The 23643-nt window shown below is 44.9% G+C and overlaps 1 protein-coding gene across 3 annotated transcripts; it reads left to right on the plus strand.

Annotated features, from left to right (window-relative positions):
• Window positions 1–834: 834 nt before the first annotated feature.
• Window positions 835–13209, plus strand: LOC115173365 (V-type proton ATPase 116 kDa subunit a). 3 transcript variants are annotated; one of them, XM_029731381.1, is made up of 20 exons: window positions 835–1006; window positions 1820–2028; window positions 2244–2322; window positions 2526–2764; window positions 5039–5103; window positions 5265–5391; window positions 5716–5798; window positions 5916–6009; window positions 6201–6413; window positions 6633–6783; window positions 7056–7195; window positions 7307–7464; window positions 7606–7696; window positions 7849–7967; window positions 8450–8663; window positions 8944–9054; window positions 10745–10831; window positions 11003–11123; window positions 11259–11430; window positions 11621–13209. In XM_029731381.1, the coding sequence occupies exons 2-20, from the start codon at window positions 1912–1914 to the stop codon at window positions 11712–11714; spliced, it is 2475 nt and encodes an 824-aa protein (XP_029587241.1). In that variant the 5' UTR covers window positions 835–1006; window positions 1820–1911; the 3' UTR covers window positions 11715–13209. The 3 variants fall into 3 exon arrangements, with proteins under 3 accessions (XP_029587241.1, XP_029587234.1, XP_029587251.1); XM_029731374.1 differs by having other exon boundaries at window positions 1894–2028; XM_029731391.1 differs by having other exon boundaries at window positions 1894–2028; window positions 10745–10804.
• Window positions 13210–23643: the final 10434 nt, after the last annotated feature.

Consider the following 23643-nt stretch of genomic DNA (forward strand, 5'->3'; position numbering starts at 1 on the left):
ATAACTTGTTCTCCACTGGCCTACCTGGTTAAATAAAGGTTAAAAAAAATCCTTACTCCACCCACTCCTGCAACGCAATACACGGTTATACTTATTGGCTTGTAGAGAGAACCTTTCTACTTGTTTCAGCTAGAGTGGGGTGGGAAATTCTCAGTAGGGTCTCTACTAACCAAACTGTGTAGATTTGGAGGGGGACTGTGTCATATATGCCCAGCAGCACTTAGTTCTCCACCCCCTCTATAGCGCCCAATGCTGTGTTCTGTAATAGACTGTACATGGGATTCTTATTGGCTTGTAGAGAGAACTTTTCTACCTGTCTCAGCTAAAGGCGGGTGGGAAATACTCAGTAGGGTCTCTACTAACCTAATATGGTTATCTTTGTATGGGGGCTTTCTCTCTACAAGCCAATATGTATCCCATGTACAGTCTATTACAGTGAATGGGGCTATGGAGGGGGCCTAAAACAAAGTGCTCCTGGGTATGACACAGTCCCACTCCAAAACGAACCCTATTTGGTAGTAGAGACTCTACTGAGTATTTTCCACCCCACTTTAGCTAAGATAGGTAGGAATGTTTTCTCTCTACAGCCCAATATTCTCAACATACCAGCATCAACATTGTATTTTGTCATTATTGGTATTAATACATTTTAAAAACACCCATAATTTGTATCTGTTTTCATAAATTACCCTGTGCATTTTCTTATTGTCACAATAGAAGTGGTCATTGATTAAAAAAAAAATCAATCTTTTGAATTAATTATCCACATTGCAATGTTTTGAAATGCAGGTTTTTTTTACGGCAGTGAAAGTGACGTCATCATTTGTGCTGCTGGCAGAATACAAGTGTACGGGTGACTGTACAGTAGAATGTTAAGAAACTGAGAAACTGACGTTACCGTCAAGAGATTTGTTTGCCACTGTTTGTTGTTCTTTTCTGTCATCTCGAGCTAACTCTCACAAGCAGCCATCACATTCGATTGAGCGGGACAGATTGAAGAAAACAGGTAAAGTTTATACATTTGCAACGTGCTTTGTTCTCAAAGGATAGATTCGTATATGGTGGTCGGTCAACAAGTTGTCTAATTTCAGTTACAGGTATGTGGATAACTTGAACCTTCTGTTGTAAGCTATTTGAGATGCTGACATTGGAAAAATATAAGTTGCCTAATAATAACTGATGTAATAATAATAACTGATTTATAGCCTAATAATGCAATGTATGGAAACATAGTCGCCAAACAGGATCCGTGTTTTGTTTTGTTTTGACTGACAAAAGGGGGGGAACATTTGCCAACTTTTGCATACAATGTTGCCAACAATGTCTCATGATGACAGCAGCTCTCCCCGCGAAATTGTTACATTAAATTCGTTTGGAATGATTGATGCTGGACGAATTCGCGGCATTTGTGGGTGGTGCACATTTTTCTGGTAAAGCGAAACCGAACCTATCACTCATTGTGTAATCTATTCGTTCAGTCTCTCCGAAAAGTCCTTGAAATTCCTCACTGTGGACCTTATTGTCTTGCTGTCAGCATTTCATTAGTTGGGAATTGGAAATTCCATTGTTTTGCAATTCATGTGACTTTTTCAGTTAGTCAGAGGGGCCTGAATACATCCTTCCCTTTTCTGCAACTGCCTTCTGTCAGCTGTTTTTGAAGCCACGGGTGTAGGCCTATTGCTCTGGTAGTGTCCTACCTCAAGAGTTTAGCCTCTTGCCGTGCACTTTAATACAATTACCACAATCTATCTCTTCTCTCTTCTCCTCATCTCTCATTACTCTTATCTATTTACTCCTTCTATCCAATCTCCTTTTCCAGCTGTGTCTCTTTCTCTACCTTCTTACCCAACTTCCCTCTCTCTCTTGCTCTCTTCTCTCCCCCTCTCCCTCTAGGCCTATCTCTAGGTGGCGATGGGTTCTATGTTCCGTAGTGAGGAGGTATGCCTGGTGCAGCTCTTCCTCCAGTCTAGTTCGGCCTATAACTGTGTCAGTGAACTGGGAGAACTGGGCCTGGTCGAGTTCAGAGACGTGAGTTCTGTTCTCCCCTGATCTCGTTTGTCTCATATCTTCGCATGACTAAAGATTCACTGGCTTAGAACTAATAGCTGCAACTAATATCTGAACCGTCTTGCTATGAATAACTAAGTTTGACGTTAACGACGTGTCAACTAAATAAAGCCTAGTGTGAATAACTTGTGAGTAACTAACTCTCTCTTTTGCTAATTCCCTCCGTGGTGAATCAGTTGAACCCCAATGTCAACTCCTTCCAGAGGAAGTTTGTGGGGGAAGTGAGACGATGTCAGGAACTGGAGAAAACTTTCAGTGAGTATCTAGATCTCTCACACTATGGTCACCTAAACCAAGGCCGCTCATTAAAACCTCTATCCTAATAACAGGAAAATTGTTTGACGGTTTTCTCCTATGCATTTCTCTTTCTCTCTCTCCTTCGGTCTTTCTATCCTTCCATATCTTTCTCCCTGTCTCTCCCTCCATCTCTCTGTCTTTTCATCTTTCTCTCCACTCAGCGTTCCTGGAGCAGGAGATCAATAGGTCCCTGTTGCCCCCCTTCCATGGCCCGATCCCCTGCCCGAACCCCTTGGCCCCCCAGCCCAGAGAGTTGCTCACCATTGAGGAGGAGAGTGAGAGGCTGGCCAGGGAGCTCAAAGAGGTGTCCAGGAACAGAGACGGTCTCAGAACCCAGCTGATTCAGCTCAGCCAGTACAAAGGAGTTCTCACCCAGACCCACTCCCTCACCGCCTCACAGGTCAAAACTACACCTCCCATCACCACCCTCTCAATTCAATTTCAATTTAAGAACTTTATTGGCATGGGAAACATATGCTAACATAGCCAGAGCAAGTGAAGTAGATAAATAAACAAAAGTGAAATAAACAATGCAAATTAACATTAAACATTACACTCACAGAAGTTCCAAAATAATAAAGACTTTCAAATGTCATATTATGACCAAATACAGTATTGTAGCGATGTGCAAATAGTTAAAGTACAAAAGGGAAAATAAGTAAACATAAATATGGGTTGTATTTACAATGGCGTTTGTTCTTCACTGGTTGACCTTTTCTTGTGGCAACAGGTCGCAAAATTTGCTGCTGTGACGGCACACTGTGGTATTTCACCCAGTAGATATGGGAGTTTATCAAAATTGGGTTTGTTTTCGAATTCTTGGTGGATCTGTGTAATCTGAGGGAAATATGTGTCTCTAATATGGTCATACATTTGGCAGGAGGTTAGGAAGTGCAGCTCAGTTTCCACCTCATTTTGTGGGCAGTGTGCACATAGCCTGTCTTTTCTTGAGAGTCAGGTCTGCCCTTTCTCAATAGCAAGGCTATGCTCACTGAGTCTGTATATAGTCAAAGTTTTCCTTAAGTTTGGGTCAGTCATAGTGGTCAGGTATTCTGCCACTGTATACTCTCTTTTTAGGGCCAAATAGCATTCTAGTTTGCTCTGTTTTTTTGTTAATTCTTTCCAATGTGTCAAGTAATTATCTTTTGGTTTTCTCATGATTTGGTTGGCTCTAATTGTGTTTCTGGCCTGGGGCTCTGTAGGGTCTGTTTGTGTTTGTGAACAGAGGCCCAGGACCAGCTTGCTTAGGGGACTCTTCTCCAGGTTCATCGCTCTGTAGGTGATGGCTTTGTTATGGATGGTTTGGGAATCGCTTTCTTTTAGGTGGTTGTAGAATTTAACGTCTCTTTTCTGGATTTTGATAATTAGCGGGTATCAGCCTAATTCTGCTCTGCATGCATTATTTGGTGTTTTACGCTATACACAGAGAATATTTTTGCGGAATTCTGCATGCAGTCTCAATTTGGTGTCTGTCCCATTTTGTGAATTCTTGGTTGGTGAGCGGACCCCAGACCTCACAACCACACAGGGCAATGAGTTCTATAACTGATTCAAGTATTTTTAGCCAGATCCTAATTGGTATGTTGAATTTTCTGTTCCTTTTGATGGCATAGAAGGCCCTTCTTGCTTTGCCTCAGCTCGTTCACAGCTTTGTGGAAGTTACCTGTGGCGCTGATGTTTAGGCCGAGGTATGTATAGTTTTTTTGTGTGCTCTAGGGCAACGGTGTCTAGATGGAATTTGTATTTGTGGTCCTGGCAACTAGACCTTTTTTAGAACACCATTATTTTTGTTATACTGAGATTTACTGTCAGGGCCCAGGTCTGACAGAATCTGTGCAGAAGATCTAGGTGCTTCTGTAGGCCCTCCTTGGTTGGGGACAGAAGCACCAGATCATCAGCAAACAGTAGACATTTGACTTCAGATTATAGTAGGGTGAGGCCGTGTGCTGCAGACTGTTCTAGTGCCCTCGCCAATTCGTTGATATATATGTTGAAGAGGGTGGGGCTTAAGCTGCATCCCTGTCTCACCCCACGGTCCTTTGGAAAGAAATGTGTGTGTTTTTTGCCAATTTTAACCGCATACTTGTTGTTTGTGTACATGGATTTTAGAATGTAGTATGTTTCTCCCCCAACACCACTTTCCATCAATTTGTATAGCACACCCTCATGCCAAATTGTGTCAAAGGCTTTTTTTAAATTAACAAAGCATGAGAAGACTTTGCCTTTGTTTTGTTTTGTTTGTTTGTCAATTAGAGTGTGCACGGTGAATACGTGGTCTGTCCTACGGTAATTTGGTAAAAAGCCAATTTGACATTTGCTCAGTACATTGTTTTCACTGAGGAAATGCATGTGTCTGCTGTTAATGATAACGCAGAGGATTTTCCCAAGGTTGCTGTTGACACATATCCCACGGTAGTTATTGGGGTTAAATTTCGCCGCTCCACTTTTGTGGATTGGGGTGATCAGTCCTTGGTTCCAAATATTGGGGGAAGATGCAAGAGCTAAGGATGATGTTAAAGAGTTTAAGTATAGCCAATTGGAATTTGTTGTCTGTATAATTTATCATTTAATTTCTCTCTCTCTCTCTCAACCAGACATACTCCCTCAGAGAACTAAAACTACTGTTTGGATGTGTTAAAGTCTCCCAAACCCTTTTTATTGTTTCCTCTTACAGGCTCCACCTCCTCTACGTGAAACAGTAGGCATATTGGAGCCTAACCGACAGGATGTCCACCTCCGGTAAACATCATTGGTCAAAGCGATTGCCAGTGTCCTTCCACCTTATTTTTTTTTTCTTCCATTGGCTCTGGACAATGATTGATTTTCCAGTTGGTCAACATCCTCTTTTGCCAACTTGCCTATTTTTTTTTGCTCGTCTCTCATCCTTCTCTCTTCTGCAGTTTTGTGGCCGGTGTGGTCCACCCCTGGAAAGTCCCATCGTTTGAGCGGTTGCTATGGCGAGCATGCCGCGGTTACATCGTCGTGAACTTCAGAGAGATGGAGGAGCAGCTGGAGCATCCTGAAACGGTGAGGAGAGAGGGAGAGGAGGAGGAAAGAAATGAAGAGAAAAGTTATACTTAAAGTAAAACTCCACCCTATCTTTTGGTATTTGTTTCATTAGTCCATAATTGATATAGTCCCAAAATGTTTTGCATATCAGCAATCAAGTTGCATCATATGCTAAATGCATAATACCGGCTGTATTTCTGTATTTTGGAAGTTTTATATCTTGAAACAAATACTAAATGAAACAAAAAACAAATTTTGGGGGGGTGGAATTTTCCTTTTAAGTAAGAGTGACAAACAAGATGGTCAATGCATCAACATTTCTAATATGTGATGGGATTGCAGGGGGAGATGGTGCAGTGGACAGTGTTCCTCATATCCTACTGGGGAGATCAGATCGGACAGAAGGTCAAGAAGATCTGTGATTGGTGAGTAAACCTGTCCACTTCTCGTGGTGTCATTTTACCACATTGCGGTGGTCCATGTGCATGCTTGTTTAATGACCCTTGTCTTTCTTGTACCTCCTTGATAACTTGCATTTCCAGCTTCCACACGCAGGTGTTTGCGTATCCTGACAGCCCCACGGAGAGAGAGGAGATTCTCCAGGGACTGCAGGGCAGAATTGAAGACATCAAATCAGTAAGTCAGACACTAGCGCTGTATAAAATGCATTCACCTTCAACTTTGTTGCTGCATCACTAAACTTCACTAGAAATCCTTGGGAGCAGCGAACAGAGCGAACGTTTACTGTCTGTAAAGTTGCCTCGAACTCCGTCTCTAATCCACACCTCCCCCTTTCGTCCTTCACCCCTCTGCCCTCCCCTCCTCAGGTCCTCTTTCAGACAGAGCAGTTCCTCCAGCAGATGTTGGTGCGTGCAGTAGTGGTGTTGCCCCAGTGGAAGGTGCGGGTCCAGAAGTCTAAGGCAGTCCAGGCCGTACTGAACCTCTGCAGCCCCTCCGTCACCGACAAGTGTCTAATCGCTGAAGCCTGGTGTCCCGTCAGCAAGCTGCCCGAACTACAGAGCGCCCTGAGGGAAGGAGGGGTGAGCGAGGGGAAGGAAACAGGGACGGGGAGTTGGGAGACACAGAAGAAGGGAGAATAGAGGGACAGCGATTGTGCGGTTGAGTAACACAACAAGAGCGAGTTAGTTGTATGTTGTTGTCACGCTGTTGAAATCAAGGAATGGAAGTCATTTTACACAGTACCCTAAACTTCTATGACTTTAAGCCCCTTCATCTTCTCTCTGTCTCTAACCCATCAGAGGAAGAGTGGCAGCGGGGTGGACTCGTTCTACAACCGCCTCCCCTGCTCCACGCCTCCTCCTACCTTGTTTCCCACCAACTCCTTCACTGCAGGCTTCCAGAACATTGTAGACGCCTACGGAGTGGCCAGTTACCGCGAGGTCAACCCAGGTATCAGTCCAATCAATACATCAATTCATTTAGCGGTCACTTCCAACCTCTAACCGGCCAACAACCTAAGGAAGAATCATCTCCTCTGGTATATGTCAACGATCAAAACTATTATGCCCCCCTTCTCTCATTTGCCCCTCTCTCTGTTTTCTCCTCTCCTACTTTCTCTGGCTAACCTCTCTCCATTACCCTCGCTCTCGCTCTCCTTTCCCCATATCTCCCTTTCTCTTTTTCCACTCTCTCTCATTCCCTCCTCCCGCCTGTCTCTGTAGCGGTGTACACCATCATCACGTTCCCCTTCCTGTTTGCCGTGATGTTTGGGGACGTGGGTCACGGTCTGCTGATGTCCCTGGCTGCCCTCTGGATGGTTCTGGAGGAGAAGGACCCCAAACTCAGGAACAACACTAATGAGGTCACACAGACACACACACACACACAGTCACACCTTTTCATACACACCCTTTAAATTGGGAGACTGATTCAGAGGAACAGTCCTAATATAATGTCTCTGTGTGTGGGTTAGATCTGGAGGATGATGTTTGGAGGACGTTATCTGATCCTGTTGATGGGACTGTTCTCTGTCTACACTGGGGCCATCTACAATGAGTGTTTTAGCAGAGGACTCAGCCCCTTCAGCTCCGGCTGGCATGTAGGACCCATGTTTGAGAACGAAGAGTGGAAGTAAGGACACACACACACGTGTGCCCATGCCCGTCACTCACACATGCATAACAGCGCCACAATCACTTTTCTGATTGTCCTGTATGTTATGTTTACAATATGAGTTTTGTGTCTCTCTCTCTCGCTCTCTTTTTCTCTTAGTCCAACAACTGTTAAAGAGAACAACTTCCTGTCCCTGGACCCTAACATCACTGGGGTTTTTACTGGACCCTATCCCTTTGGAATCGACCCGGTATGGAAATGCACCTCACGCTGCCTCCATCTTTCTCTCACTCCTCCATCTCTCACTCTCCATCTATCTCTTCCTCATCTCTCATCTCCCAGTAATGATTGTTTCCATGACTGTTCTTATGAGTAACTGTGCTGTCTGTCTGTCCCTCTTAGGTCTGGGGTATGTCCAACAACCACCTGACGTTCCTCAACTCCTACAAGATGAAGATGTCTGTCATTATCGGGGTCATCCACATGACCTTCGGAGTCTGTCTGGCCTTCTTCAACTACATGTGAGGGAATGTGAGGGAATGTGTGTGTGTGTGTGTGTGTGTGTGTGTGTGTGTGTGTGTGTGTGTGTGTGTGTGTGTGTGTGTGTGTGTGTGTGTGTGTGTACGGGTTGGGGTCAATTCCTTTTCAATTCAGAAAGTTAACCATATTCCAATTTCACTTTTTTTTCATTGAAAAGCATTGTAGAGAATTAGAATTTGAGTGTACTTCCTGAATTGACCCCAATCCTAGTGTGTATGGAACTGCAAGGGAGTATCACTGTAAACTAATAATTTTCTCACCATCCCTCTTGCTATCCCTACCCCTCTCTCTCTACTCAAACCCATCCTTCTGCCTATGCATTCCTTACTCATAAACCTACGATTCCCTCTCCACCCATCTCTCTCTACTAATCCCTCTCCCTCTACCCACCCACTTCTCTCTTTGTCTCTCTCTATTCATCCCTCTCCCACTCTACCCATCCTTCTCTCCCCCATCCCGCCAGACACTTTAACCAGTTGAGCAGTGTGTTCCTGGTACTGATCCCAGAGCTGTTCTTCATGCTGTGTCTGTTTGGTTACCTGGTCTTCATGGTCATCTTCAAGTGGCTGGCCTTCGACACGACCCACTCTAACTCCGCCCCCAGCATCCTCATCCACTTCATAGACATGTTCCTATTCACCGAGAACAAGGACAACCCGCCCCTCTACGGAGGACAGGTGTCTGTCTGAATGTGTCTGTCTGAATGTGTGTGTTTTGTGGGGAAACCTGGTGCCACTGTACAGGACTGGTATGTTTGTGGTAAGGCATGGAAGGGCACACAACGCGCTCACTCCAATGTACTTATTTGTCTAAAGTATGCGTAATGTTAGCTGAGTCCTTGAAAATATAATCTATAGGTAAACAATAGTATGGCAGCAGGCTCTCTCCAAAATACAACCTGCACTCGTGTGTGTGTGTGTGTGTGACGTTCTAACTCCCTCTCTCTCTGTACTGTAGGTGGTGGTGCAGAAGGTCCTGGTGGTACTGGCGCTGTGTTCTGTTCCAGTCCTGCTGCTGGGGAAACCCATCCATCAATACATCACACACAGGAGGAAGCACCGGCACATGGTGAGAAACTGTGTTGTGTGTGTCTTGTCTGGACGTGTGCTATGCCTATTGATTTGAGTGTAAGTATCTAGGATGACTTTGTTTAGTCTTATGTGTATAGCATCTGTATGTGTAATATACGTAAACTCAGCAAGAAAATAAACGTCCCCTTTTCAGGACCCTGTCTCTCAAAGATAATTGGTAAAAATCCAAATAACTTCACAGATCTTCATTGTAAAGGGTTTAAACACTGTTTGCCATGCTTGTTCAATGAACCATAAACAATTAATGAACATGCACCTGTGGAATGGTCGTTAAGACACTAACAGCTTACAGACGGTAGGCAATTAAGGTCACAGTAATGAAAACGTAGGACACTAAAGAGGCCTTTCTACTGACTCTGAAAAACACCAAAAGAAAGATGCCCAGGGTCCCTGCTCATCTGCATGAACGTGCCTTAGACATGCTGCAAGGAGACATGAGGACTGCAGATGTGGCCAGGGCAATAAATTGCAATGTCCGTACTGTGAGACGCCTAAGACAGCGCTACAGGGAGACAGGACGGACAGCTGATCATCCTCACAGTGGCAGACCACGTGTAACAACACCTACACAGGATCGGTACATCTGAATATCACACCTGCGGGACAGGTACAGGATGGCAACAACAACTGCCCGAGTTACACCAGGAACGCACAATCCATCCATCAGTGCTTAAACTGTCCGCAATAGGCTGAGAGAAGCTGGACTGAGGGCAAGTAGGCCTGTTGTAAGGCAGGTCCTCACCAGACATCACCGGCAACAACGTCGCCTATGGGCACAAAGCCACTGTCGCTGGACCAGACAGGACTGGCAAAAAGTGCTCTGCACTGACGAGTTGCGGTTTTGTCTCACCAGGGGTGATGGTTGGATTCACATTTATCGTCGAAGGAATGTCTGTACTCTATACTCTGGAGTGGGATCGATTTGGAGGTGGAGGGTCCGTCACGGTCTGGGGCGGTGTGTCACAGCATCATCGGACTGAGCTTGTTGTCATCGCAGGTAATCTCAACGCTGTGCGTTACAGGGAAGACATCCTCCTCCCTTATGTCGTAACCTTCCTGCAGGCTCATCCTGACATGACCCTCCAGCAGGACAATGCCACCAGCCATACTGCTCGTTCTGTGCGTGATTTCCTGCAAGACAGGAATGTCAGTGCTCTGCCATGGCCAGCGAAGAGCCCGGATCTCAATCCCATTAAGCACGCCTGGGACCTGTTGGATCGGAGGGTGAGGGCTAGGGCCATTCCCCCCAGAAATGTCCGGGAACTTGCAGGTGCCTTGGTGGAAGAGTGGAGTAACATCTCACAGCAAGTGAATCTGGCAAATCTGGTGCAGTCCATGAGGAGGAGATGCACTGCAGTACTTAATGCAGCTGGTGGCCACACCAGATACTGACTGTTACTTTTGACCCACACTTTGTTCAGGGACACATTATTCCATTTCCATTTCTGTTAGTCACATGTCTGTGGAACTTGTTCAATTTGTCTCAGTTGTTGAATCTTGTTATGTTCATTCAAATATTTACATATGTTAAGTTTGCTGAAAATAAACGCAGTTGACAGTGAGAGGACGTTTCTTTTTTTGCTGAGTTTATTATGTATTAATATATGTATTTGTATACAGTATGTATTATAATCTCTGTGAGTGGGTCTGATGTGATTGTCTTCCAGGCAGGAGACAGACGACCCCTGTTGGCTGAGAACAGTTCCATCAATGCTCATCAGGGAGAGGTGGGGAGTCACAGAGAGGAGGTGGTGGTGAGAGGGAGAGGGGGAGCGAGTCATCACTGTGTTACCCGTGCTAGCTCCGTTTCAATGTACTCATAGCCCGAGCTAGTGTCACAAGTAATAACATATTACTCCGTCCAACTTCTCTACCCTTTTTCCCTGTCTTAAAAAAAAATGCTAATTCTCTCTGCGTCTCTGTAGGATTTTGACGCTGCTGATGCATTCATGCACCAGGCCATCCACACCATAGAGTACTGTCTAGGCTGCATCTCCAACACAGCCTCCTACCTACGACTGTGGGCCCTCAGCCTTGCACACGCACGTGAGTCACACGCACACACACTTTCCCCACTGATTTACAGTGACTTACTGATCGCACACTGACTCATTCCTTTAAGAGTGCTAACTCATTCTAGCGCCTACTCAGTGTGTCCCCTTTCACCCTCCGTCCCTCCAGAGCTGTCGGAGGTGCTCTGGGAGATGGTGCTGCATAACGCCCTGACCTGGCAAGGCAACATGGGATCTGTGATCCTGTTTCTATTCTTCTTCGTCTTCGCGGTGCTGACAGTCTCCATCCTGCTGGTCATGGAGGGCCTGTCTGCCTTCCTGCATGCCCTGCGTCTGCACTGGTGAGAGAAGGGGGGCGGAGGGAGGGAGGGGTAGAGGTGGGGGGGTGAGAATGAGTGAGAGATGGTGGGAAGGAATTAGACGAAGGGGAGAGGAGTGTGTGAATGGAGAATAAGATCAAACATATTATTCGTGAAAAAAATGTAATGCAATATTGTCTGTTGTTTTTTAAAAATGTTCTCTCTCTCCTAGGGTGGAGTTCCAGAATAAATTCTACAGTGGAACAGGTTACAAGCTGAACCCTTTCTCCTTCTCTTCCCTAATCCACGACTCCTCCGCTCTGTGATCATTTAAACGATCAATGAATTATGATTGCCAAGTGGTTATATTAACTTGCTCTGCACCTATCAAACCGCACACATTTCAGAATGATTGCTGTCTTTTTTTGTACGCTTGGTGTTTTGTAAAATGTGTTCAATGTACAAGAATGCATTTAGGCCTTTTGCGCTATGGTATGGAGTGTTTATGTGCCTATTTCAGCATGCATGCTGTGTCATCAAAATCAGAATGTCTTTCTTGTTCCTTCTATGCGCTGATCATGGGGTGGGTCTGTAAATTCACTCTGGCTGTCTACTCTGATTTCAGAGAACTCTCGTCTGAGTGTGTCAGAGCTCAGAACAACAGGTATTTACTTACGAACACGCAGCACCCGTTGAATATGACCGGTGTCTGCAGAAAAATGTAATTAAATTGTTGCCAGCAGCACAGTTAGTCACCAATGCCCTAGATAAAACGAAAACAGTCTAACCAGCTCTGCTAGGGCGAATAAAATAGTCAGAGTGAGGTGTTCTCTCATTTGTGTCTGAAAGTAGCAAACAAGATAGCCAACTTTAGCCAGTTAGCTCGGGTGCTTGACTGCCGTTGTGAGGTCAGAACGCTCGGATCAACCCTACTCCTCAGCCAGAGCGTCCAGTGTGCGCTCTGAACACCCCGAGAGCAAAACGCTCTGAATTCACGAAAGGACACTCTAACAACGCTCTAAATTTATGAAAGCCCAGAGCGCACTCTGAGCGCACTCCAGAGGGAATTTACAAACACACCCCATGTGTCCCAACCTCCAGTAATGTACCTTTTAGATAATGTTGTTTGAATAATATATTAACAGTAATACATTCACAGCCTCTCTGTTTATCGTTCAAAGCATTATTTGAAAATGGTTGAATAACTCAGAAAATGGGTGCTATTGACTTTCACACATGATCTCAAAGTCAGTAAAGATAAGGCACACACCAATTGTCTTAACTCGTATGTTGTGGTCTTGAAGAGAGTCCACATAGACATGATTTTGCTATGATGGTGTAGTATTATCTAAAATAAGGACGCCCGACAACGAGGTTCTATCTCCAGCATGTTTACTAACCTAACCCTCGCATGTCATACCTAGGTACGGATAATTCCAAGGGACATCCTACTACAGATGGTAACATAAACAACCCTTTATGGTACTCAACACCTCTTTCTTATGTCATATTTGAACACGGTTAAGAATTATGGAAAGGGAAACTTGTAAACTCATGTGTCATTCACATTCTTTTTGATCTGAGCAGAGAACCATCTGAATGAAGATCAATGTTCTGCCAATGTTCTGCCGCATTCTCTGTATGATCGTTCACATCGTACTGTCTGTCTCTTTGCACTATCACTGTGTTAATCTCTAGGGCTGAAATGAAATGAAAGCCAATTTTTTCTGACGGTTCTTGTGTGGGTGGATTTGACTTGTTCCTATTGTAGAAATTAGGCAAGTCAGACATTTTCTTTTAAAAATTATGCACATGAATCAATATTGGTCTCATTTATTCTTAATTTAATTATTTCACTTTCACTCTAATAATTGTTTAAGTCAATTTAAGCCTAAAGAACCAGATACAGTGTGGGGTAAATGCATGTGAAGCACAACAGCGTCTTTATTTAATTCTTTTTTTAATTTTATTTAATTTTATTTAAAAAATATATAGAATTGTATTTATAATTTTTTTTATTAACAAATCAATACAAAAAGTACATGGGAACACAAGTATATATAAAAAATATACAAAGGACATTTGGGCTAGGGGGTACAATATCACATTACACAAGGACCTTAAGGGGCATACACACATTGATCATTCTAATAGCTTTTTTGTTGGCAGAGTATTTAATTTCCTAGTTCAACAATAGTTCAATTTCTTTTTGCAAGGCAATAAGATGTTTTGTTTGTAAATTTACATTGGGGAATAGGATATTTGCCCAAAAGAATAATGAAATGAATTACATAAAATTGTTTCAATTTATTTCTATCATAAGTAAAGAATCAAGCAGCACACCTCTCCATATAGTGTAAAATCTTCATAAATGTGTTCAATTATAAATCTACTGATGTCTTGCCACAGATTCCTTACATGAATACAATGCCAAAAAAGATACAATACTGTTTCTGGGTGGTCATTACAAAAGGTACAATTTGAATTTTTTTTTTTTTTTACTTCTTCAGATAATGGTTGGCGGGATAATATTTATGAATAATTTTTTAAGAAACTTCCTTAATTTTGTTAATAAGTAGGTATGTGTGTGGCAACATCCAAACTTTTTTCCAACAGACATTATCAATAAAACCATTCCAATAAGGCATGACATAAGGCATACTACCGTTCAAAAGTTTGGGGTCACTTAGAAGTGTCCTTGTTTTTGAAAGAAAATCACTTTTTTGTCCATTTAAATAACATCAAATTGATCAGAAATACAGTGTAGACATTGTTAATGTTGTAAATGACTATTGTAGCTGGAAACGGCTGATTTTTTTATGGAATATCTACATAGGTGTACAGAGGCCCATTATCAGCAACCATCACTCCTGTGTTCCAATGGCACGTTGTGTTATCTAATCCAAGTTGATCATTTTAAAAGGCTAATTGATCATTAGAAAACCCTTTTGCAATTATGTTAGCACAGCTGAAAACTGTAGTTCTGATTAAAGAAGCAATAAAGCTGGCCTTTAGACTAGTTAAGTATCTGGAGCATCAGCATTTGTGGGTTCGATTACAGGCTCAAAATGGCCAGAAACAAAGAACTTTCTTCTGAAACTCGTCAGTCTATTCTTGTTCTGAGAAAAGAAGGCTATTCCATGCGAGAAATATAAAGATATAAAGATAGAGCGGCATATGTTAGTCTAGAGATACCTTCAGCCTTGGTTATTAGGACTCTTCCTTTTAAAGATAAGTCCCTCTGTAGCCATTGATTTAGCTTCTTCTGGGTTTTTTTAATGTGAGGGTTAAAATTTAGTAAGCCTCTAGACTTCTGATCTTTAGTAATGTTTATGCCTAAATATGTAAGTTCTTCTTTCACTGGAATGCCATAATATGAGGGTGTCACACAATCTTTCCCATTTATTAATATTAAGATATAGGCCAGATGCTTTGGAAAAGGATTATATCGCATTGATCGATATGGGAATCTGACTAGTGTCTTTCAGAGTAGTATCATCAGTCAGCTGGTTATAATAATTTCTTTACCAGCTATGAAATACCTTGTACAGGACTATTATTTAAGGAATTTGAAAGAAGTTGAGTGATTTAATAAAAATAAATACAGTGAGATAAGACAACCTTGCCTAATTCCTCTCTTTAACTCAAATCTAGGTGAGGTGCCAGGTTTCAGTTTGATAGAGCTGTTACCATTTGTATAGAGAGTCTTAATAGCCTTACTGAAAAACCGAGGTAAAGACAGTTTCAAGTTCGATATTCAACGGATATTTGCGCTTTCAAACCTCAATAGCTTTCAAACCACTTGAGCCACAGACTTCAAATAAGTGTGATGATGTTCGAAAAATTGCGCACAACACTGCACAGGTCTTATTTTCATGATTTGGACATTAATTCGTTTTCCAAAGCTAATAAACATGGAGATGTGAGCAGCATTTTGTATTCATAGTTGAATTAGTTAGGGAGTATAAACAAAGTACAAACTTTTTTTACATTCTAATTTCAATAGCTCCTTGGTCATGTGACCTACTGACTTCAAACAAGGTTCAGAATGTACACTCAGTGAGCCTACACATTGCACACCCTTTAGTTTGTCCATTATCATCTCACACGTTTATACATGACTTTTTCAAACTTTATAATTTCAATAGCTCCTTGGTCATGTGACCTACTTTACTGAAACAAGGTTCAGAATGTCCACTGACTACCCTTCTATATTGCACACCCTTTGGTTTGTTCATTTTCATCTCACACGTTTTTACATGAATTGTTCAAACTTTTTAATTTCAATAGCTCCTTGGTCATGTGACCTATTGGACTCAACCAATGTTCAGAATGTCCACTCAGTGGGACTACATATTGCACACCATTTGGTTTGTCCATTTCCATCTCACTCGATTTTACATATATTTTTCAAACTTTCTAATTTCAATAGCTCCTTGGTCATGTGACCTACAACCCTCAAACTACTTTCAGAATATCCACTGACTAGAGTTATACATGGCACACCCTTTTGTTTGTCCATTTTCATCTCACACGATTTTACATGAATTGCCTGCTTTGTTCCCCTGAAGGACAGTGTCACTCACACACCTATTCACTTGGGCCTTCTCCCTGGGGCCTTCCTGACCTCCAGGCAGGCCCCCGTTGACCTGGTGACCTCTGACTCCAGGCCTCTAGGGCCTACACTCCCTGCCCGCCTGCCTGCCCTCTCACTGGGCCTGAGAGTGTATAGCTTACTCCCTGGAACTTCAGACCTCCAGGCCTCCACACCTACTCGCCCTACCCAGTCAACACCCCTCTCACTGGGCATCATCCATCACCGCGTCCCGGCCAGGGCTCAGCGGGGCTCAGCCATCTCCATAACATTGCCCACCAGGCGAAACGGGGCACTCACACTTAAGAACCCCTCCCATGTGCACCTGGTAACCCGAAACAGGCTGTGTGCACCTGGTGACCCGTCCACTTTTTTCCACTCAGAGACTAAGTCCCTACTCCAACCTCCATGGCCCCCGAGTCAGGCCACCCCTGCTCGGACTCTGAGTTCCCCCTGCCTTGATGGAGGCCTCCTTGTGCACCTGGTGACCCTTTGAGTTCCACAGCGAGTCCCAACCTGACTCACAGTCTCACCAGAGGACGGGCCTGGGTGGGTGGGCAACCACCACCTAGCCCTCTACCTATCCAGAGCCCATGTCAATGTCTTATGCCTTCTACCCGCCAGTCTGGGCTCTCTCATACTCTGTGTCTGACCCTTCTGCGTGCACCTGGTAACCCGTAAGTAAAGAAGGAGGATGGTGGAGGAAGACGCCTTCTGTCCCCAACAAAAGCTTGGATTGAGGGCTGACTTTCAATAGATCGCAGCGAGGGAGCTGCTCTGCTACGTACGAAGCCCTAACCAAGAATCAGGTCGTCTACAAGTGATTTAGCACCAAGTTCCCCACAAACATGCGATGCACATCAGGAGAGGGGCGGCAAGTCATCCGGCCGCACCCCAACCCGTCACAAACGGCTCTAAGTCGCTCTGGATAAGAGCGTCTGCTAAATGACTTAAATGTAAATGTAAATGTACTCATCTGCCAAAAGAGGCAGGCTATCCCAGGCCAACCGAAGATCCGTGGTGCTACGGTATCATTACGTTTAGGGGGGATTCTGACTTAGAGGCATTCAGTCATAATACCACAGATGGTAGCTTCGCATCATTGGCTCCTCAGCCAAGCACATACACCAAATGTGCTTGGGTGATTTGAGTGTGACTGTGACAGGTGTGTATGCTTCTTTGAATTTCATCAAGTTGACATTCAGTGATCCGTGCCCAGTGGGAACCTAGGCTTCATCCGTCCGTTTTATGGGTCTGCAGCAAATCAATGGGTGTGGATGGTACTACCTACATCAGATGTAGGCCTCTCTCCCCAGACAAGCTGGAGATACCTCTCCCCACTTTATAGGGCATGATCCAGATCCATGCAATGCCCTATCACTGCGGGGCCAATGGGTTTAGTCTCTGCCTCGAGTCTATTGAGGCCTGGTAGTGTCAGCTAATGGTAAGGCACATGCAATCTCCACTACATGCTCCAAGGAACGTGGAGGAGAGCTCCCACATAGAATGTGTAGAGTCCCGCTCCCAGGCGGACCTGAGACTTGGCAGTGTCCATAACCGCTAAGCACATTCCATCTCCATTTAGTGCTCCACTGTTAGCGGGTCCAGCCGAAGCCAGCGTTCGATTCAAACCTTCGCGGTTTAGAGTTAGCGAAGTATACGGGCGACGCGTGTTAAACGTTTCACCACAGCCGCTCTGTGATCAGACTGATGCCAGCAGTACACTTTCATCAGCCGTCTCCCAGGACTTAACTCCCCCCTCCCAGCCAAAGCCAGGGATGCGTTCGAGTCATCATTCTCTGATTGGCTTCCTGTCAAGGTCAGGATTCGTTTACAAGAGCCCCGCAGCAAATCATTGAGTCTGGTGGAACCTCCCTCACATTTTCATGCTTGACCGAAAGCCCCATATTCCAGGACCGACTGCCGCCTTCCATTTAACGATCAACAGCCGTCACCATCTGCAGGACTCTCTTTGCGTAAGGACTAGTACCGAGGTAACTCCCGTTTGGTTTTCATTGTTAGCAACACCTGAAAACAGGTGATATACAGCGAGGGATTGGAAGAGCCCTGCTAGAGGGCTACCTCGTTATCTCCCTTACTAAGGCTAAGGACTCATTAAGAGAGTCATTGTTACTACCGCCGTTTACCCGCGCTTCATTGAATTTCTTCACTTTGACATTCAGAGCACTTGGGCGAGATCACATCGCGTCAACACCCACCTCGGACCTTTGCAATGCTTTGTTTTAATGAAACAGTCGGATTCCCCAGGTCCACACCAGTTCTAAGTCAGCTGCTAGGCGCAGGCCAATGCGACTCGCTGGAGACCCAACGTGAACGGGGCTGGCGAGCGCCGTAGCTGGGAGATCCCCCCCACCCGGTCCACCTTTGGCCTGCTGACGGACACCACCCCGACGAACCCCCGCACGCAGCCAGCCCCTTGCGAGACCACGCACGATATACCGCGAGATGAGCCGCACAACGAACTTTTAACAATGTCGTGAGGAGGTCGACGGAGCGACTGCTCCCCCAGCCGCGGCTCGATCCCCACTTCGCACCCCAGCCCGACCGACCCAGCCCTTACACCAGAACCCAAACCGGCTGCGTGCGTGTGCCATCGTGCGCCATCGTGCGCCATCGTGCATAAATGTATTTTGTCCCCCTACACCAAATGCGATCACGACACGCAGGTTAAAAATATCAAAACAAACTCTGAACCAATTACATTAATTTGGGGACAGGTCGAAAAGCATTAAACATGTATGGCAATTTAGCTAGCTAGCTTGCATATGCTAGCTAATTTGTCCTATTTAGCTAGCTTGCTGTTGCTAGCTAATTTGTCCTAGGATATAAACATTGAGCTGTTATTTTACCTGAAATGCACAAGGTCCTCTACTCCGACAATTAATCCACACATAAAACGGTCAACCGAATCGTTTCTAGTGATCTCTCCTCCTTCCAGGCTATTTCATCTTTGAACTTATATGGTGATTGGCATCTAAACGTTCATAGTATTACCACAACGACCGGCAAAACAGTTCGTCTTTCAATCACCCAAGTGGGTATAACCAATGAGAAGATGGCACGTGGGTACCTGGTTCTATAAACCAACGAGGAGATGGGAGAGGCAGGACTTGCAGCGCAATCTGCGTCAGAAATAGGAATGACTTATATTTTAGCCCTTGGCAACGCAGACACTCGTTGGCGCGCACGAGCAGTGTGGGTGCAATAATTGAATAACATGGATTTCTGAATTTATTTTGCAACGCTCGCGCACGTGACGTGTCTGGTCTGGTCAGCATGTTAGAGCCAATCCTTATCCCGAAGTTACGGATCTGACTTGCCGACTTCCCTTACCTACATTGTTCTAACATGCCAGAGGCCGTTCACCTTAGAGACCTGCTGCGGATATGGGTACCGCCCGGCGCGAGATTTACACCCTCTCCCCCGGGATTTTCAAGGGCCAGCTAGAACTCCCCAGATGCTACCGGAACCGCAACACTTTCCAGGGCTTGGGCCCCTCTCTTCGGGCAAATTGAACATTTAGAAAAATGTATGTAAAATCGTGTGAGATGAAAATGGACAAACCAAAGGGTGTGCAATATAAAAGGGTAGTCAGCGGACATTCTGAACCTTGTTTGAATCGAGTAGGTCACATGACCAAGGAGCTATTGAAATGAGAAACTTTGAACAATTCATGTAAAAACGTGTGAGATGAAATTGGACAAACCAAAGGGTGTGCAATATAGAAGGGTAGTCAGTGGACAATTCTGAAGCTTGGTTCAGTCAAGTAGGTCACGTGACCAAGGAGCTATTGAAATTAGAACGTTTTAAAAATTAATGTAAAATTCGAGTGAGATGAAAATGGGCAAACTACATTTACATTTACATTTAAGTCATTTAGCAGACGCTCTTATCCAGAGCGACTTACAAATTGGTGCATTCACCTATAATATCCAGTAGAACAAACACTTTACAATAGTGCATCTAAATCCTTTAAAGGGGGGGGGGGTTAGAAGGATTACTTTATCCTATCCCAGGTATTCCTTAAAGAGGTGGGGTTTCAGGTGTCTCCGGAAGGTGGTGATTGACTCCGCTGTCCTGGCATCGTGAGGGAGATTGTTCCACCATTGGGGTGCCAGAGCGGCGAACAGTTTTGACTGGGCTGAGCGGGAACTGTGCTTCCTCAGAGGTAGGGAGGCGAGCAGGCCAGAGGTGGATGAACGCAGTGCCCTTGTTTGGGTGTAGGGCCTGATCAGAGCCTGAAGGTACGGAGGTGCCGTTCCCCTCACAGCTCCGTAGGCAAGCACCATGGTCTTGTAGCGGATGCGAGCTTCAACTGGAAGCCAGTGGAGAGAGCGGAGGAGCGGGGTGACGTGAGAGAACTTGGGAAGGTTGAACACCAGACGGGCTGCGGCGTTCTGGATGAGTTGTAGGGGTTTGATGGCACAGGCAGGGAGCCCAGCCAACAGCGAGTTGAAGTAATCCAGACGGGAGATGACAAGTGCCTGGATTAGGACCTGCGCCGCTTCCTGTGTGAGGCAGGGTCGTACTCTGCGAATGTTGTAGAGCATGAACCTACAGGATCGGGTCACCGCCTTGATGTTAGTGGAGAACGACAGGGTGTTGTCCAGGATCACGCCAAGGTTCTTAGCACTCTGGGAGGAGGACACAAGGGAGTTGTCAACCGTGATGGCGAGATCATGGAACGGGCAGTCCTTCCCCGGGAGGAAGAGCAGCTCCGTCTTGCCGAGGTTCAGCTTGAGGTGGTGATCCGTCATCCACACTGATATGTCTGCCAGACATGCAGAGATGCGATTCGCCACCTGGTTGTCAGAAGGGGGAAAGGAGAAGATTAATTGTGTGTCGTCTGCATAGCAATGATAGGAGAGACCGTGTGAGGATATGACAGAGCCAAGTGACTTGGTGTATAGCGAGAATAGGAGAGGGCCTAGAACAGAGCCCTGGGGGACACCAGTGGTGAGAGCACGTGGTGCGGAGACAGCTTCTCGCCACGCCACCTGGTAGGAGCGACCTGTCAGGTAGGACGCAATCCAAGCGTGGGCCGCGCCGGAGATGCCCAGCTCGGAGAGGGTGGAGAGGAGGATCTGATGGTTCACAGTATCAAAGGCAGCAGATAGGTCTAGAAGGATGAGAGCAGAGGAGAGAGAGTTAGCTTTAGCAGTGCGGAGAGCCTCCGTAACACAGAGAAGAGCAGTCTCAGTTGAATGCCCAGTCTTGAAACCTGACTGATTAGGATCAAGAAGGTCGTTCTGAGAGAGATAGCAGGAGAGCTGGCCAAGGACGGCACGTTCAAGAGTTTTGGAGAGAAAAGAAAGAAGGGATACTGGTCTGTAGTTGTTGACATCGGAGGGATCGAGTGTAGGTTTTTTCAGAAGGGGTGCAACTCTCGCTCTCTTGAAGACGGAAGGGACGTAGCCAGCGGTCAAGGATGAGTTGATGAGCGAGGTGAGGTAGGGGAGAAGGTCTCCGGAAATGGTCTGGAGAAGAGAGGAGGGGATAGGGTCAAGTGGGCAGGTTGTTGGGCGGCCGGCCGTCACAAGACGCGAGATTTCATCTGGAGAGAGAGGGGAGAAAGAGGTCAAAGCACAGGGTAGGGCAGTGTGAGCAGGACCAGCGGTGTCGCTTGACTTAGCAAACGAGGATCGGATGTCGTCAACCTTCTTTTCAAAATGGTTGACGAAGTCATCCGCAGTGAGGGAGGAGGGGGGGGGGAGGGGGAGGAGGATTCAGGAGGGAGGAGAAGGTAGCAAAAAGCTTCCTAGGGTTAGAGGCAGATGCTTGGAATTTAGAGTGGTAGAAAGTGGCTTTAGCAGCAGAGACAGAAGAGGAAAATGTAGAGAGGAGGGAGTGAAAGGATGCGAGGTCCGCAGGGAGGCGAGTTTTCCTCCATTTCCGCTCGGCTGCCCGGAGCCCTGTTCTGTGAGCTCGCAGTGAGTCGTCGAGCCACGGAGCAGGAGGGGAGGACCGAGCCGGCCTGGAGGATAGGGGACAGAGAAAATCAAAGGATGCAGAGGGTGTGCAATGTGTAGGCAAAGGGTGTGCAATGTGTAGGCCCACTGATTGTACTTTCTGAACCTTGTTTGAGTCCAGTAGGTCACATGACCAAGGAGCTATTGAAAATAGAAACTTTGAAAAATGTATGTAAAAATGTGTGAGATGAAACTGGACAAGCCAAAGGGTGTGCAATATAGAAGGGTAGTCAGTGGACATTCTGAACCTCAAGTAGGTCACGTGACCAAGGAGCTATTGAAATTCGAGCGTTTTAAAAATGTATGTAAAAACGTGTTAGATGAAAATGAGCAAACTAAAGGGTGTGTAATATACAGTATAAGGCTTGTCAGTGGACATTATGACAGCAGTTTGAGGGTTGTAGGTCACATGACCAGAGAGCTATTGAAATTCGAAAAACATTGCAAATTAATGTAAAATCATGTGAGATGAAAATGGATTAACAAAAGGTTGTGCTACATATACGGCTACTCAGTGGATATTCTGAAAGTAGTTTGAGGGTTGTAGGTCCCAAGGAGCTATTGAAATTTGAATTGTTTAAACATTATTGTAAAATCTCATGAGATGCAAATGGACAAACAAAAGGGTGTGCAATGTATAGGTTCACTGAGTGTACATTATGAATCTTGTTTGAGGTGTGTGGGTCACATGACCAAGGCGCTATTGAATTTCAATGCAATGTGTGTCTATGCTATCGAGTTAGCTATAACCAGTTTTGAAAGTTTTAGGAGTAATGGTTAAAGAGCTATTGAAATGTGAAAAATTTGATATGTCACTATGTTGACGGTCCCTAACTGATGTTGGTGGACATAAGGAAAACTACAGGCGAATATCCGTCGAATAACCAGCCTGAATCTGTCTTTACCTCGGTTACAGAAAAATCCCCAAAGCCAAATTTCTCAAGGGAGTGGAAGAAGGACTGATGCTCCACTGTGTCAAATGCTTTATAAAAATCCAAAAATAATATGAAGCTATCCTCGGTTATTAGGTCTGAGTAGTCGAGTATGTTTAATACTAGACTGATATTGTTAGTAATATCTGTCCCTCATAAAGCCAGACTGTGTTTCATCAATTATTGCATCCAGGACTTATTTAATTATTTTTGCAATTAGTAAGGCTTATAGTCATTATTATGAAGACAAACTGGACGCCAGTTATAGATGATCAGCACTTGTTTTTTAGGCTTAGATATCAGTGTTATTAACCCCTGAGTCATTGTAGGAGGGGGAACATTGTTTTTAATACTCTCTAAAAAGACTAAGTAGGAAAGGTGCTACTTGTTCAGAAAATAACTTCTGCCGTATCAATGTCTGGGGATTTATTGTTTTTTAGATGTTTGATAGAGTCGATAATATCTTCAACTATGATGTGTTCACCACACTGTTTAGATTCTATATCACTGATAGTGTGAACATTATTCAGTAAGTCAAAAAACATATGTGGATTCCTGAGAGCACGTAGAGCTATACAATTTCCGGTAAAAATTGCTACAGTAGTTAGCGATACATTTTTGGTCATTTGTAATAACACCATCAATGTTTAAATTATGGATAGTGTTATTTGTAGAGCGCAACAGCGTCTCTCTCTCTTACGAGGAAGAACCGGATGTTGTCAAAGATGACGAAGAAGGA

The sequence above is a fragment of the Salmo trutta genome, chromosome 3 (genome assembly GCF_901001165.1).
Source record: "Salmo trutta chromosome 3, fSalTru1.1, whole genome shotgun sequence".
Classification (NCBI taxonomy): domain Eukaryota; kingdom Metazoa; phylum Chordata; class Actinopteri; order Salmoniformes; family Salmonidae; genus Salmo; species Salmo trutta.